The 14,097-nt window shown below is 35.1% G+C and overlaps 1 protein-coding gene across 4 annotated transcripts in view; it reads left to right on the top strand.

Annotated features, from left to right (window-relative positions):
- Window positions 1–14,097, top strand: part of PHKA1 (phosphorylase kinase regulatory subunit alpha 1) — a 98,744-nt gene that overhangs the window by 15,519 nt on the left and 69,128 nt on the right. For all 4 annotated transcript variants that reach the window (XM_014567424.2, XM_006194400.3, XM_006194403.3 and 1 more), the window contains exons 5-10: window positions 114–196; window positions 3,385–3,465; window positions 8,225–8,323; window positions 9,271–9,417; window positions 10,696–10,749; window positions 12,243–12,365. In XM_014567424.2, the coding sequence (XP_014422910.1) occupies window positions 114–196; window positions 3,385–3,465; window positions 8,225–8,323; window positions 9,271–9,417; window positions 10,696–10,749; window positions 12,243–12,365 (587 nt within the window). The remainder of the gene's footprint in view (window positions 1–113; window positions 197–3,384; window positions 3,466–8,224; window positions 8,324–9,270; window positions 9,418–10,695; window positions 10,750–12,242; window positions 12,366–14,097) is intronic.

Raw genomic sequence — 14,097 nt, 5'->3', positions numbered from 1 at the left:
CAGGAGTAGGATTACTTGGGAGTGGGAGGAGGGGTCAGTTAGTCACTATGGCTGCCTATAAAGCCTGTAGTGATAATTGACTAGCTCTATATCTTTATTCTATTTTTCTTCAGGACTTCATATCATCCACAGCCTAGACGAAGTTAATTTCGTACAGAACCTTGTGTTTTACATTGAATCTGCATATAAAACTGCTGTAAGTACTCATTTTAGAATGAATTTTAAACATATGATGTTTTTAAAATACAGAACAACCCATTCGTTCTCTTACCGCTGACCCTCATAGTGAACCAATCTATAAGGCTTCTGGCAGAAATTGCCTTCAGCCTTTTTCTTTACTAAACTCTGTCATCCTCTATTTGCCTTCTTCCCAAGGGATTTACAGAGTTAAGAGGATCAAGATGCAATGCTTTCATTCCTTTCAAACTCTATTATACCTCATGGTATGTATTTGGCAGTCTGGGTCTAAATTGTGGTCTTATTTTAATGGTTTGTGAATAAACAGGAACAAGATGGCTAGGGAGTATTACGGGTCAGTTAACTACTTGGAAATAAAGTTTAATGTGTTTAATATCATCTGTAGACATTGGTCCAGTGCTTACTATACAAAAATAGTTACTTTTTCTCACAACTACTATGTGAGGTAGGTTTTTATTAAGTCATAGTATATTTAACGTCTTTTCTCTCAGAGACTGCTGTTCTTCATTGTATGATGTTCATTGTATTGAAAATGGCTGCGTCACAAATATTCTAGTTGTTTTTTAGTTGTTTAATTGTTTTAGTTTGTTTAGTTGCTTTTTAGTTATTGGTGTGAGGATAAATCTGGAACCTGTCACTCCATATTTGCCAGAAGGATAATTCTGATGTAGACATATTTGATGCAAATAGACATTACTTGTTGATGGACCACTTTGTTTTCTGATACCATAGGCCTGCTGTGATCCAGGGTTCTCTGGCCTCTCCATTGCAGCAAAGGGTTGCAGCAGTAGAATTAATGATCTTTGTGCCTTCTAATAGTCTGATACTTGCTGCACAAACTAAGGTAGAGCTGGGTTTAGGGGCAAATGAGACTAATCATGGGATAAATATGGGTTACCTTTCTGAAGCTTCATTTTTTAGCTCAGAGATATGTTATGAAGAGTAATTTAAGATAGATACCAAAATAAACATACATACGTGTGCACATGGGTGTTTCCAAGTCTTGTTCAATGAGAGGGCCTAGAAGCCTGACACCACAGTAACAGTGAACACCAGTGCCCAGGTCTTGTATGTAACTATCATTCTTTAATAAGAGAAACCAGGATTCCTTGTAGAAGTGGTTGATCCTAGGGTTGGGGCAGGGAAAATACAAGATGAGATTGGAGCATCTTATAGTGACAAAAAGTGAGGAAGTGTTCAAAAAGAATGGAGCATGTCAAAAGGGCACAGGAGCCAACCTAGAAGAACTCCCAATGGCTAAAGCTGGAACAAGTTGAGCAACAAAATAAATAATGATAACATTTTATTATAACCCAGAGAATAACCTAAATATTTTTAAGTTCATGCTAGTGTAAATAAATAACTGAGTAAATAAATGGGGTAGAGAGGATAGCTCTTCCTTAGAGAAGAATTGTAATTAATGAGTGTAGGGGTAATGAAGGAACTAGAAAATCACCGTTGAAACGCCACTATAAATTATTGCAGGCACAATTCACCGATGGATGCTAAGTTAGTGGGTGGATGAAGATAAACAGGATTATTTGCACAGTCATAAAGTATCTCTCTCAAGATATTAATTACAAGCATACCTTATTTTACTGTGCTTTGCTTTATTGCACTTCACAGTTTTACAAATTGAAGGTTTGTGGCAACCCTGCATCAAGCAAGTCTATTGGTGCCATTTTTCCAACAGCATTTGCTCACTTCATGTCTCTGTGTTACATTTTGGTAATTCTCACAGTATTCAAGCCCTCCACCAGCAAAAAGAGTATGACTCACTGAAGTCTCAGATAATGGTTAGCATTTTTTAGCAATAAGGTATTTTTTAATTAAGGAATGTGCATTGTTTACTTAGACATAATACTATTGCACACTTAATAGACTATAGTATAGTGTAAACATAACTTACATGCACTGGAAAACCAAAAAGTCACGTGACTTACTTTATTGCAATATTCACTTTATTGTCGTGGTCTGGAACTGAACCCACAATATCTCTGAGATATCCTTATAAATAGTATAATAATATAATAGTATAATAGAAAAATAGTCTGCAGACAATATCTTAACCAAGTGATGAAGGTTAACATCATCAGTAATAAGACATATCAACATCATGTACCCCTGATATGATGCACTAAGAAGGAGCATAATGTCTATAGTATTCTTGCTAAAAATACTTAACTTCAATCTAATCAAGAGAAGACATCGAGCAAACCCAAACTGAGGGAAATCTATAAAATATCTGACCACTAATCTTCAGAAAGTGTCAAGGTCATGAAAGACTTGAGAAACTGCAACTGATTGGAAGAGACTAAGGAGGCATGACAAATGCAACATGGTATTCTGGATTGGATCCAGGAATATAGAAGGCTATTAATGAAAAAAACCAGTGAAATCCTAGTAAAGTCAATAATTTGGTTACTAGTATTTAACTGATGTTAATTTCTTCACTTTGACAATTGTACTGTGGTTATGTCAGGTATTAGCATTAGTGGAAGCTGAGTGAAAGGTGTGTGGGACCTCACTATTTTTGTAGCTTTTCTGTAAGTCTAAAGTTATTTCAAAATAAGAAAAATTTTAATTAATTTTAAATGTTTTCTTTATATTATCAAGGGAATGTATAGAGCTATGGTTAAGAATGTAGGCTTTGGAGCACTTGGACTCTAATCCTAGCTCTGTCATTTATTAGTGTTGTGACCTTGGGTGAGTCATTTAACCTCTCTTTGTACCTCAGTTTCATCATCTGTAAAATGAAAGGATTAAGGAAGATAATAGTGTAAAGTGCATAGGCAAGTGCATGGTACATGGTCAATGCCAATAGAGAGTAAAATTAGAATGGATGTTTAAGATAAAATACTTGGTTACTGTTTAGGCTCCGTCTCCTACCCCCCTGGGTATCTGCTTTTATGAAAAAAATTTGAGAAGCACTTCTTAAGATGGACTGTTACAGTTCTTAGTCCTGATAAACTGTCAGAGGGTCTTCTAACTTCTTGGAGGCCCCAATAGAATTTAAAGCTACTGGGAAAATAGCTACGGGGGGAACCTAACTCATTGGCATCTCCTTAGTAAGCACTGTGGGTAAACGTATATATGGCAACTTAGCTAATATGTGTACCTTTTATTCAAGGATTGTGTATCTAATAAGCATGACTTGCTAATGGTGTGTTGGTTATTTTATGCCAGGACTTCGGGATATGGGAACGTGGAGACAAGACCAACCAAGGGATCTCAGAATTGAATGCCAGTTCAGTTGGAATGGCAAAGGTAATTTTTCTTGCCTTGTTTTTACCACGTGTCGGGTAAGGAAGGCTTAACATGCATGTGGACCATCATCAAGTTAATTGTCCTTTTAAACCACAGGCAATATTACAATTCTCCCATAGAACTATGGGCATGTAGATGAAGACTTCTTTCAAAAGCTCCAGATTTGTATGTCCAACTGCTTTTGTAGCATATATCTACTTATATATCCTACAAGGACCTCAGAAAACATATCTTAAGCTAAACTCATCATCTGTGTCACTACAAAAACAAACAAAAGATGGCTTCTGTTCCTTCTATACACCAGTTGAAAAAGCTTGATATCAGGGAACCATCTCTCAATCCTCCACCCTAGTCATTCTCTTGCATCCCCTGTATTGTTATCTTCATCATTATTATCTTCTACTTGGCTTCATCTTTTCCTTCCTACTGCTACCACCTTAATTTCAGCTCTTATCTCTGGAAACAGCAAGAAGGCATAAACTAGGATAGCATGAATAGTATCAAACATATTCATTATAATGATAAATATTCATGACTTAATTTGTTTCCCCTACCAAAAGGCAAAGTTACAGATTGATTTTAAAAAAGAAAAGAGAAAAGAACTCCAGTATATACCTATACCACCTATAACTCTAAGACAACAAATTGCTACAGAAAGATTAAAAGCAGAAGGATGGGCAAAGTCTGGCCAAAATAAACAAAAAAGATCACAGGTGACTATGTGAATGTCAAATGAAGTAGAATTCAAAGCAAAAAAGTATTTATGACACATTGTAATTGACTGTGTACTTCAATAAAATAAATAAATAAATAATTTTTTTTAAGTATTACATGGAACAAAGAGGACAGAGAGGGTCAAGATAGAATTTTAAAAGGCACAACCTATAATGAGAAAGTCTGGTCTGGAATGTATTTTCAGTTAATACAGGCAAAATATATTAGAAACACAAGGCAAAATAGAAATAGCTATAAGGGGACAACTTAACACAAACCACTGACAAGCTATGACAGATAAAAATAAGAAATAGAAATAGAAAATTTAAACTATGTAATTAACGTGGTTGAATTTATGAATATATTTGGAACTTTGTGCCTATAAAATATTTATTCCCTGGGTAAACTTTTTGTTTTTATTGCATTTTTTAATTACCAAAGTGATACAGATATTGAGCTTATTTTTAAAAACTAAATCCTACTCTGTTTACCTCTTTGTTACCTGATTTTTTAAATTCAACAATCTCATATTTCACTGAACAACATAACCAAACATCCTCTTTCATACAGATAATCTAGTTCATTCTTTTCAGTTGCTGCACAGTATTTAATAATTACTGTACTGATAATAATGCTTTAGTGAGGATCCTTGTACATATATTCTGGTGAACTTGTACAAATATTTTTGTAGGATAGATTCCTAAAAGGGAAATCACTGGTTTAAGTGATATAAATTCTTTTAATTGCCCACCAAAATAATTTCCAGCCGTTTATGTTTTGCCCCATTCTTATATGATGGATGCATGCCATCATGTGCCATATGCGCATTTTTCTCAAACCCTCACTACTCTGGGTATTACCAATACTTTGGAATAATTTGACTTAAAAATTTTTTAACCACTGAAACTTTTCTTTACATTTTATTTTGAAATCATTTCAGACCTTGGGAGTGTTGCAAGAATTCTGCAAAGAATTCCCATATACACTTCATCGAAGTTCCCCTCTTGTTAACACTTGCTTTTTGTTAACACACACACATTATGGTTTTCCGAACCAGTTGAGAGTAAATTGCAATGATGCCTCATTTTTCCTAAATATTTCAGTGTGAGTTTCCTCAAAGACTCTTCCATAACCATGGTACAGTCATCAAAATCATGAAATGAACACTGGCATTATACTACCACCTAATCCAAAGACCCCATTCAGATTTCTTTAATTGTCCTAATAATATCATTTATAGCAAAAAGAAACAGACAAAAACCTTATGATCCAGGATCCAATCCAGGATAACATGTTATGTTTAGTTGTAATGTCTCTTTAGATTCCTTTAACCTGGAATAATACTTTAGACCTTACTTGCCTTTTATGACTTCGGCATTTTTAAAGATTACAGGCAAGTTGTTTTACTAATGTCCCTCAGTTTGATTTTGTGTGATATTTCCTCATGATTTGATTCAAGCTATGCATTTTGGCAAGAATACTACAGAAATGATGATGTGTCCTCAGTATATCATCAAGAAGTACCAGATGTGGATTTGTCCCATTGCTGTTCATGTTAAGTTTGATGACTTCATTAAGGTGGTATCTGCCGTATTTCTATGCAGTAAATTTGCTGTTTTTCTTCTTGTAATTAATAAGTATTTTGTACCTGAATGATTTCTGCTTACCCATTAGGTCTCAGTTTAGACATAATTTCTCCAGGAAAGCTTTTCAGAACTGCCTGCTATCCCAAAGACTAAATCAGCTCTGCCTCATAATTGAGGAACTATAAATAACTAATAAATACTTAAAAGAATATTCAACCTTATAAGCAGATTAATACAACAGACTCACCATTTTTCTATCAGATTAGGAAACAATTTAAAGATAATACTTTGTTTGCATTAAAGAAGTTTCTGTCATACACTACAGTATAGCTTACATGAAAAGCAATTTAGCATTAAGTCTTAAAAATTGTTCATGCCTTTTGACCCAGTTATTCTACTTCAGGGAATTAATACTTAGAAAATAACTCATTCTACTCTGTTTTTACAAGTTCAACTTTGTTGGTTTCCACATATAAGGGATATAATATAGTATCTGTCTTCCTCTGCCTGATTTATCTCAGTTAGCATAATGCCCTCAAGGTATATCCATGTTGTCACAAATGGTAAAGATTTCCTTCTTTCTTATGACTGAATAATATTCTGTTATATGCACATAGATACATACACACACACACACACATCTTTATCCATTCATCTGTTGACAGATACTTCTATTGTTTCCGTATCTTGGCTGTTGTGAATGATGCAGCAGTAAACATAGGAGTGCATATATCTGTTTGATATCCTGTTATCATTTCCTTTGGATATATACCCAGTAGTAAAATTGCTGATCATATGGTAGTTCTATTTTTAATTTTTTGAGTAACCTCCATACTTATTATTTTCCATAGTGGCTTAACCAGCTTGCATTCCCACCAACAGTGTACAGGAGTTCCCTTTTCTCCACATCCTCACCAATACTTATCTTTTTGATAATACCCATTCTGACAGGTGTGAGGTGATATCACATTGTGGTTTGGATTTGCATTTCCCTGTTGATAAGTGATGTTGACCATCTTTTCATGTACCTGTTGGCCATTTGTATGTCCTCTTTGGAAAAAATGTCTATTCAATTCCATTGCCCATTTTTAATTGAATTATGTGGGGTTTTTTGCTGTTGAATTGTATGAGTTCTTTACATATTTTGGATATAAACTTCTCATGTGGTTTCCAAATACTTTCTCCCATTCTATATGTTGCCTTTTCATCTTTTTGATTCTTTTGTTTTTGTGCAGAAGCTTTTTAGTTTAATGTAGTCCCCCTTATTGATTTTTGCTTTTGTTGCTTTTACTTTTGGTGTTATATCTAAAAATCATTGCCAAGACCAATGTAAAGGAGGAGTTTTGTGGTATCAAGTCTTATGCTTAATCCATTTTAAATTAATTTATTATTCAGATAAATTTATTATGTATTATTTATGCCTGTATCATACTATTTTAATTACTATAACTTTGTAGTATAGTCTGAAATCAGGACATGTTATGCCTCCACCTTTGTTTTTCTTTTTCATGACTGCTTCAGCTATTTGGGGTCTTTTGTGATTCCATACAAATTTTAGGATTTTTTTCCTATTTCTGTGAAAAATGCCATTGGAATTCTGATAAGGATTGCACTGGATCTATAGATGACTTTGGGTAGTATGGCTGTTTTAGCAATATTAATTCTTCTTATCCATGAGCATGGGATATCTTTCCATTTGTTTATGCCTTCACTTTCTTTCATCAAAGTATTGTAATTTGCACAGATCTTTCATCTCCTTGGTTAAATTTATTAAGTATTTTTATTTTTTTTTGATGCTATTGTGAGTGGGCTAGTTTCTTTCTTTTTCAGGTGTTTTATTGTTAATGTACAGAAAACACCACTGATTTCTGTATGTTAAATTTTATATCCTAAAACTTTACTAAATTTGTTGATTAGTTTCAGCAGTTCTTTGGTTAAACCTTTAGGGTTTTCTATGTATAAGATCTTGTCACCTGCAAATAATGACAGTTTTACTTCTTCCTTTCTGATTTGGATGCCTTTTATTTCTTTTTCTTGCCTAATTGCTTTAGCTAGGACTTCCAGTACTATGTTGAATAAGAGTGGTGAGAGTAGGCACCCTTGTCTTGCCCTGATCTTATAGGAAAACTTTCAATTTTTTACCACTGAGTATAATGTTAGCTATTGGTTTGTTGTATATGGCCTTTATTATGTTGAGGTATGTTCCTTCTATACCAAATTTGTTGAGGGTTTTTATCAGGAGAGTATGACTGCAACCTCCATCTTAAGTGTCTCTGGAACAATATGGAAGACAAATAAAAAACCTCAGAAGCTCCTGGGAATAAGGAATATTATTATATTTTCTGTTCTGCTCAATATATTTAAAATGTCATGTGCATTAATATGATACAGGGTACAGGGAAAAGAAATATACATCTTTATAATGCTGAAGTTGTCCTTTCTTTCTTTGTTCCTCAAAGGCAGCCCTGGAAGCATTAGATGAACTGGACCTGTTTGGTGTGAAAGGTGGGCCCCAGTCAGTTATCCATGTCCTAGCTGATGAAGTGCAACACTGCCAGGTAAGAGAATAATGGACCACATTATAGAAAAATGTATTCTTACTCAAACTCAAATTTAGCATGAGCTTTAGAATAAGGGAACCTGAATGAGTATATAATCTGATTTATTACCATGTGCCAAAAATGTCTTATCAAGCATCCTACAGAGATAAGCCTGATATAGCATGGACTATAACATAGATCATAGTCCTGTTCTCTCACCCAAGGTTATGAAAGGATCCCACCATAGTGTATGGAATTCTCCAGTATTGTCCTATCAAGAGCCTCTGGGCTCTGCTCCTGAATATCTCCTTTTCTAAACATACCAGAAGAACAAGAGATGGTCGGTTTTGAGTGTTCTTCTTGATAGTGGCTCTGAAACTTTCTCTTGTCCCTGGTTGGCTCTAGGGTTAGATGTTTGGAGATTAGATTGTTTACGTGGTAGATATGTATCTTCAGCTTTATTTAGGATTATTCTCTGTGTTGAAAGATTAAGGTTCTTGTCATTGACAAGATGGCCTTTCTCCTCTTCCTCAAACCCTGATTAGACACTCATAGTGTTCTAGTGAATACAAACTCACCTTCTGATTTTTAAAATGCGCTATTTTCCATGGAAAAGATAAATTTCAGGAGTATAGGAGCTGAGCCTTCCATATCCTGCTTCCCAGCAGCTACATTTTATCTTTATGCTTAAGCGTAGTTGCTAATGGAGCCACAAGATTGTGGGTGGATGTTAGAGTATTCTTTATCCATTAGCAGCTGCTTAAGAATCAGGATTAGGAAGCTTTGAGAGCAAGATTAAGACAAGGGATTTCTAGAAATAGCTAGTTTTCTAAGTTCTCACTATTGAAAAATTTTTAAGTTTTCATCTGAATGATCCTCTTCCCTAAATCTTTTGAAACTAATGCTACTAGTTTTATAACCCTGAGTTATTTACTATGTGCCATATTTGACTTCCTTTCTTTTAGTCTATCCTTAATTCAATACTCCCCCGGGCTTCAACATCCAAAGAAGTTGATGCTAGTCTACTTTCAGTTATTTCCTTCCCAGCCTTTGCAGTAGAGGATAACCAGTTGGTTGAGCTCACAAAACAGGAAATCATCACCAAGCTTCAGGTATGTCCATATGTGCCTTTCTTTTCTTTAGAATTCTGACTTTAAGGGGAAATTAGTATCTTTGGCCTTGAATATGACCTGTGTCATTATTTAACCAAGTGATCAGGGTTAACATCACCAGTAGTAAGATATATTGACATCATGTATGCCCTGATACAGTACACTGAGAAGTGCACAGCACCTCTGTGGTGTCCTTCCCAATAATGTATTACTTCAGTCTAATCATGAGAAAACATCAGACAAAACCAAATTGAAGCAGGGGTGGGTATAGTTCAGTGGTAGAGTGCCATCTTAGCATGCATGAGGTCCTGGGTTCAATCCCCAGTACCATCATTAAAAATAAATAAACCTAATTACCCCACCCCTAAAAATAATAAAAAAAATAAAATTTAAAAATTTGAATAAAAAACAAATTGAGGGACATTCTACAAAGTAACTGAGGAACACTCTTCAAAAGTGTCAAGGTGATGAAAAACAAGGAAAGACTGAGGAATTATCACAGATTAGAAGAGAATAAGGAGACATGACAACTAAATGAATTGGATCTTGGAACAGAAAAAAAGCATTAGTGGAAAAACTGTTGAAATCCAGATAAGTTCTGTACTTTGGGTAATAGTGTTAATTTTTTAATTTTGGTAAGTGTTCTCTGGTTACATAAGGTGTTAATATTAGGGGACAGTGGCTGAAGGGTATATGGGGGTTCTCTGTACTGTTTTTGGAACTCTTCCTGTAAGTCAGATTATCTCAAAAAAATTTTAATGTGTTTCTTTTTTTTAAAAAAAAACTGTGATCTCTTATGAACTGTGTGAACAGGACCACAGAACTTAGTAATTGGGTTGTCATAGACTTACCCTATGGTGGAAAGCCATGAAGAAGATAATATAAGAACGCTACTTTAGGGAAGAGCCTGTAACAGCTCTCATTTGAAATCACATTGCTGAAATCAGTTTCTGCTGCTGAGCTGATAACCATGGTTTTTTTAAAATTATTATTATTATTTTAAAATTTAATTTAATTTAATTTTTTGTGGGGAGAGGTGATTAGATTTACTTATTTATTTTTAGAGGAAGTACTGAGGATTGAACCCAGGACCTTGTGTATGCTAAGCATGTTCTCTAGCACTTGAGCTATACCCTCCTCTCTTAAATTATTTTTAAAGTATCATGTTTATATTGATGATAGGTTGGCACATGTAGCTGCTGCAAAAGATAGATTTCTGATTAATTATATTGCTGTGCCCATGTGCATGCTTCCAACTTGTCTCCTCTGCATTCCCAGGGTCGTTATGGTTGCTGTCGCTTTCTACGAGATGGATATAAAACTCCTAAAGAGGTAGGTTTGTTTTCCCCAAAAGGAGTCCAAAGTTGAATAATCACTACTATGTGCAGATTGACTCAGAGAAAATAGTACTCACTGATAGTACTTAAAGTAATCACTAAATAGAATAACAACAACTGATATTTGCTACCTTTGTTGGGACTAGTTGCCAAGTATTGTCTATGAGTCTCTCTGGATGAAATAAAATAGAGGAAGGTGTAGTCCTTATACCTCTTGCAGTTGGTTAGTTTCAGGAAAGAGCTATTGATGGATGCTTAAAGCAATGGATGAAAGTTTAGGGAGAAACAGAATATTTACATAGTCTCAAAGTATTTCCCCCCAAATATTTAATAATTATAAAGGGAAAAATCTATCAGTGGATCTTTTTTGGATCCCTCCCACCTTTTGCAGTTGGTTAGCTCTAAATGGAACTTGATCTTGAAAAGTTAACTTCCTTTTGTTCTACATATCAAAAGTTCTCCTTGGAAATATCATTGGAGAAAATTAACTATTATTAAAGGGAATAATAAACACTTTCATTGGCTTTGTAAACGTTATTGAACACTTAGGTTTGCTGGTCGAGAGCCATTATGATTTTTTTAAAATTATCAAGCTCAAACTCTTCTGGTTTACTTCCCCTTTTTCACTTTATTCTTTAAACCTTTTGACTTAACACCTTTGACTTCTGCCCGTATTGAACTATTAAAATTGTGCTCTGAAAAATCATCATAATATCCTAAGTGACCAGTCTCTAACCCCTGGTTGAAACTGGACCAAGAGGCAGCTTTGGGAGGAGAGGGGTGGGGCAGGGATGCTGGGATGTGCCCACCCTTGGCCCTGCCAAAAAAAAAAAATCCAGCAGCCCTTTCTCAGTCCTTATTCACCTTGACTTCTCTGTCGTACATCACTGTTACCTATCCCTACATTTTCTTGAAGTTCTTTTCCTATTTTAATTTCCACAACTCTACCCCATACTAATTTTCTTCTCTTTCTATCCTTCTCTTATCAAACTATGAAGGTTTACCATAACTCTGTTCTTGGGCTGCTTCTTCATTTTATATACACACACACACACACACAAACACACACACAAACACACACACATGCACACACACACACACACACACACACACACACTACATCTGTAACTTATCTTCATGTGTCACCTCTATAAGGAAGATTCCCAAACTCTCATCTCTTTCTGTCCTTCTTAACATTTCTGTTTATGTGTTCTGCTGCTACCTCAAACTTAACAAATACAAAACCGAACTCAAGTTTATTACGAATTAGACTCACATCTTCATACACCTGCTTGTGGTGTCATTATTATCCCAGTTCTACTAAGAGTCACATGACGAAGTACTAAGGGAGGGGATTGTGTATGTGCTCTGCCTTCTCTGAAACAAACTGTATCAGTGGTGAAAGACTGTGTTGTAATACTTCTGAACTAAAGGTATAGTCTAACCTTGGAGTGATAAGACAGACTTTGTTTATTGTGTTTTTACCAGGATCCCAATCGTCTGTACTATGAACCAGCTGAGCTGAAGTTATTTGAAAACATTGAGTGTGAATGGCCATTGTTCTGGACATACTTTATCCTTGATGGGATCTTTAGTGGCAATGCAGAGCAGGTAATGTGCTGGGAAAAGAGCATTTCAGTAGAATGTTCTTATTATGTCTTCCTCTTTTCAGTTAATGGCTGTGCTGAGCCTGTGTCCAAATGAAAGCCTTCCCTAATAGGGAGGAGACAGAGTTATCTTCTAGATACTAGTAGTTGAGGGCACTAGGTTAAGAGTTACAAGACCTGGATATTGTCAGCACTCAGACTTGACTTTTAACAAATAGAGAAAGCAAAATAACAAGTCCTGTCCACTTGCCTTAATCATTAGAGGTGCTTGAATTTACCTCCTGACTTTGTATGTCTTTTTTCTTTTAATAAATCTTGGAAATGATGTTCTGACCTAAACAAAAACAAAAAAACAAAAAACGAAACAACAACCCACTCATACCCTGTATTTCACCCCAGAAAATACGGTCATCATTGCTTTTTGAGCTACATAAATAAAGTAGTTTAGAAACCATTGCTGGAAAACAGTGAGGTTGGGAAATTTAATCAAGTAAGTTTAGTGTTAGGCACTCTGCAGACTGGCTGTGTTCTAAACTTGGACATAAATCCAACACATTTGGAAGTCATTTATACTTGGCTACATAAAATACAATTTTGTGTAATTTGAATGCTTTGGCCAATAGTAATCTGTAACTGCCAATATGAGTTTGAATAATAGGGTTATACCAAAGTTTCAGGGACCACAAAGTGCTATTTTACTCTAAATTTTAGTAAATGATAGAGTATCCATTTTTGAGCAAGAAATGAAATAAGCAGTAATAGAAATACCCGCCCTATTTTGACCACCCTATTTTGATTCTACCATTTTTCTCTGTCCTTCTCAAATTCCACAAAATTGTTTAGCAAAAACTGTGCTTGCTCAAAGGAAGATTTATTTATCAAATGTGCCAAGTAAATACAAAGCACATTCAGGTTTCTTGAACTCTGGGGGAAAAAGAGTTGGAAGGCCTGAATTCTTTTTTATTCTTTTTTTTTTTCCTGGCTTTGCTACTGACTACTGAGTAGCCCAAGTATTGTCATTGACTTCTTTGCTTTTTCTGTACAGGCGTGCCTCAGAGATATGCAGGTTTGGTTCCAGATTACCACAAATATTGCAAATATTGCAATAAAGCGAGGTGCATGAATTTTTTTGGTTTCCCAGTGCATATAAAAGTTATGTTTACACTAGAGTCTATTAAGTGTGCAACAGCAGTATGTCTTAAAAGAAACAATGTCACACCTTTATTAAAGTATTAATTCCATAATTAAAAATATTTTATTGCTAAAAAATGCTAACCATCATCTGAGCCTTCCATGGATCATAATCTTTTTTCTGGTAGATACTTTGAAATACTGCGGGAATTGCCAAAATGTGACACAAAGACACAAAAAGAGTAAATGCTGTTGGAAAAAATGGTGCCAATAGACTTGCTCAAACAGGGTTACCACAGACTTTCAGTTTGTAAAAAATGCAGTATCTGTGAAGCACAATAAAGTGAAGTGCAGTAGAATGAGGTCTGCCTGTACATATGATGAGAATAGTTCTTCTCTCTTCAGTGAAGAAGAACTTAGCCCTAAAATGCTTTGAATTTCACAGGTAGACATGTCATAAGTGCAGGGTACATTCAGTTTGGCTATAATGAGGCGAAAATCACCATGCTCTACATATTCAAGAAATAAAAACTGTAGGACTTAAGGGAAAACGTGGTTGGGAACAACACTTAAAAAGTTTGTCAGAAATACATACAAAATGATAG

Source organism: Camelus ferus, chromosome X (genome assembly GCF_009834535.1).
Source record: "Camelus ferus isolate YT-003-E chromosome X, BCGSAC_Cfer_1.0, whole genome shotgun sequence".
Taxonomy (NCBI): Eukaryota; Metazoa; Chordata; class Mammalia; order Artiodactyla; family Camelidae; genus Camelus; species Camelus ferus.
Note: the sequence above shows the minus strand (reverse complement) of the source record. Positions and strands in the feature narration are given on the sequence as shown.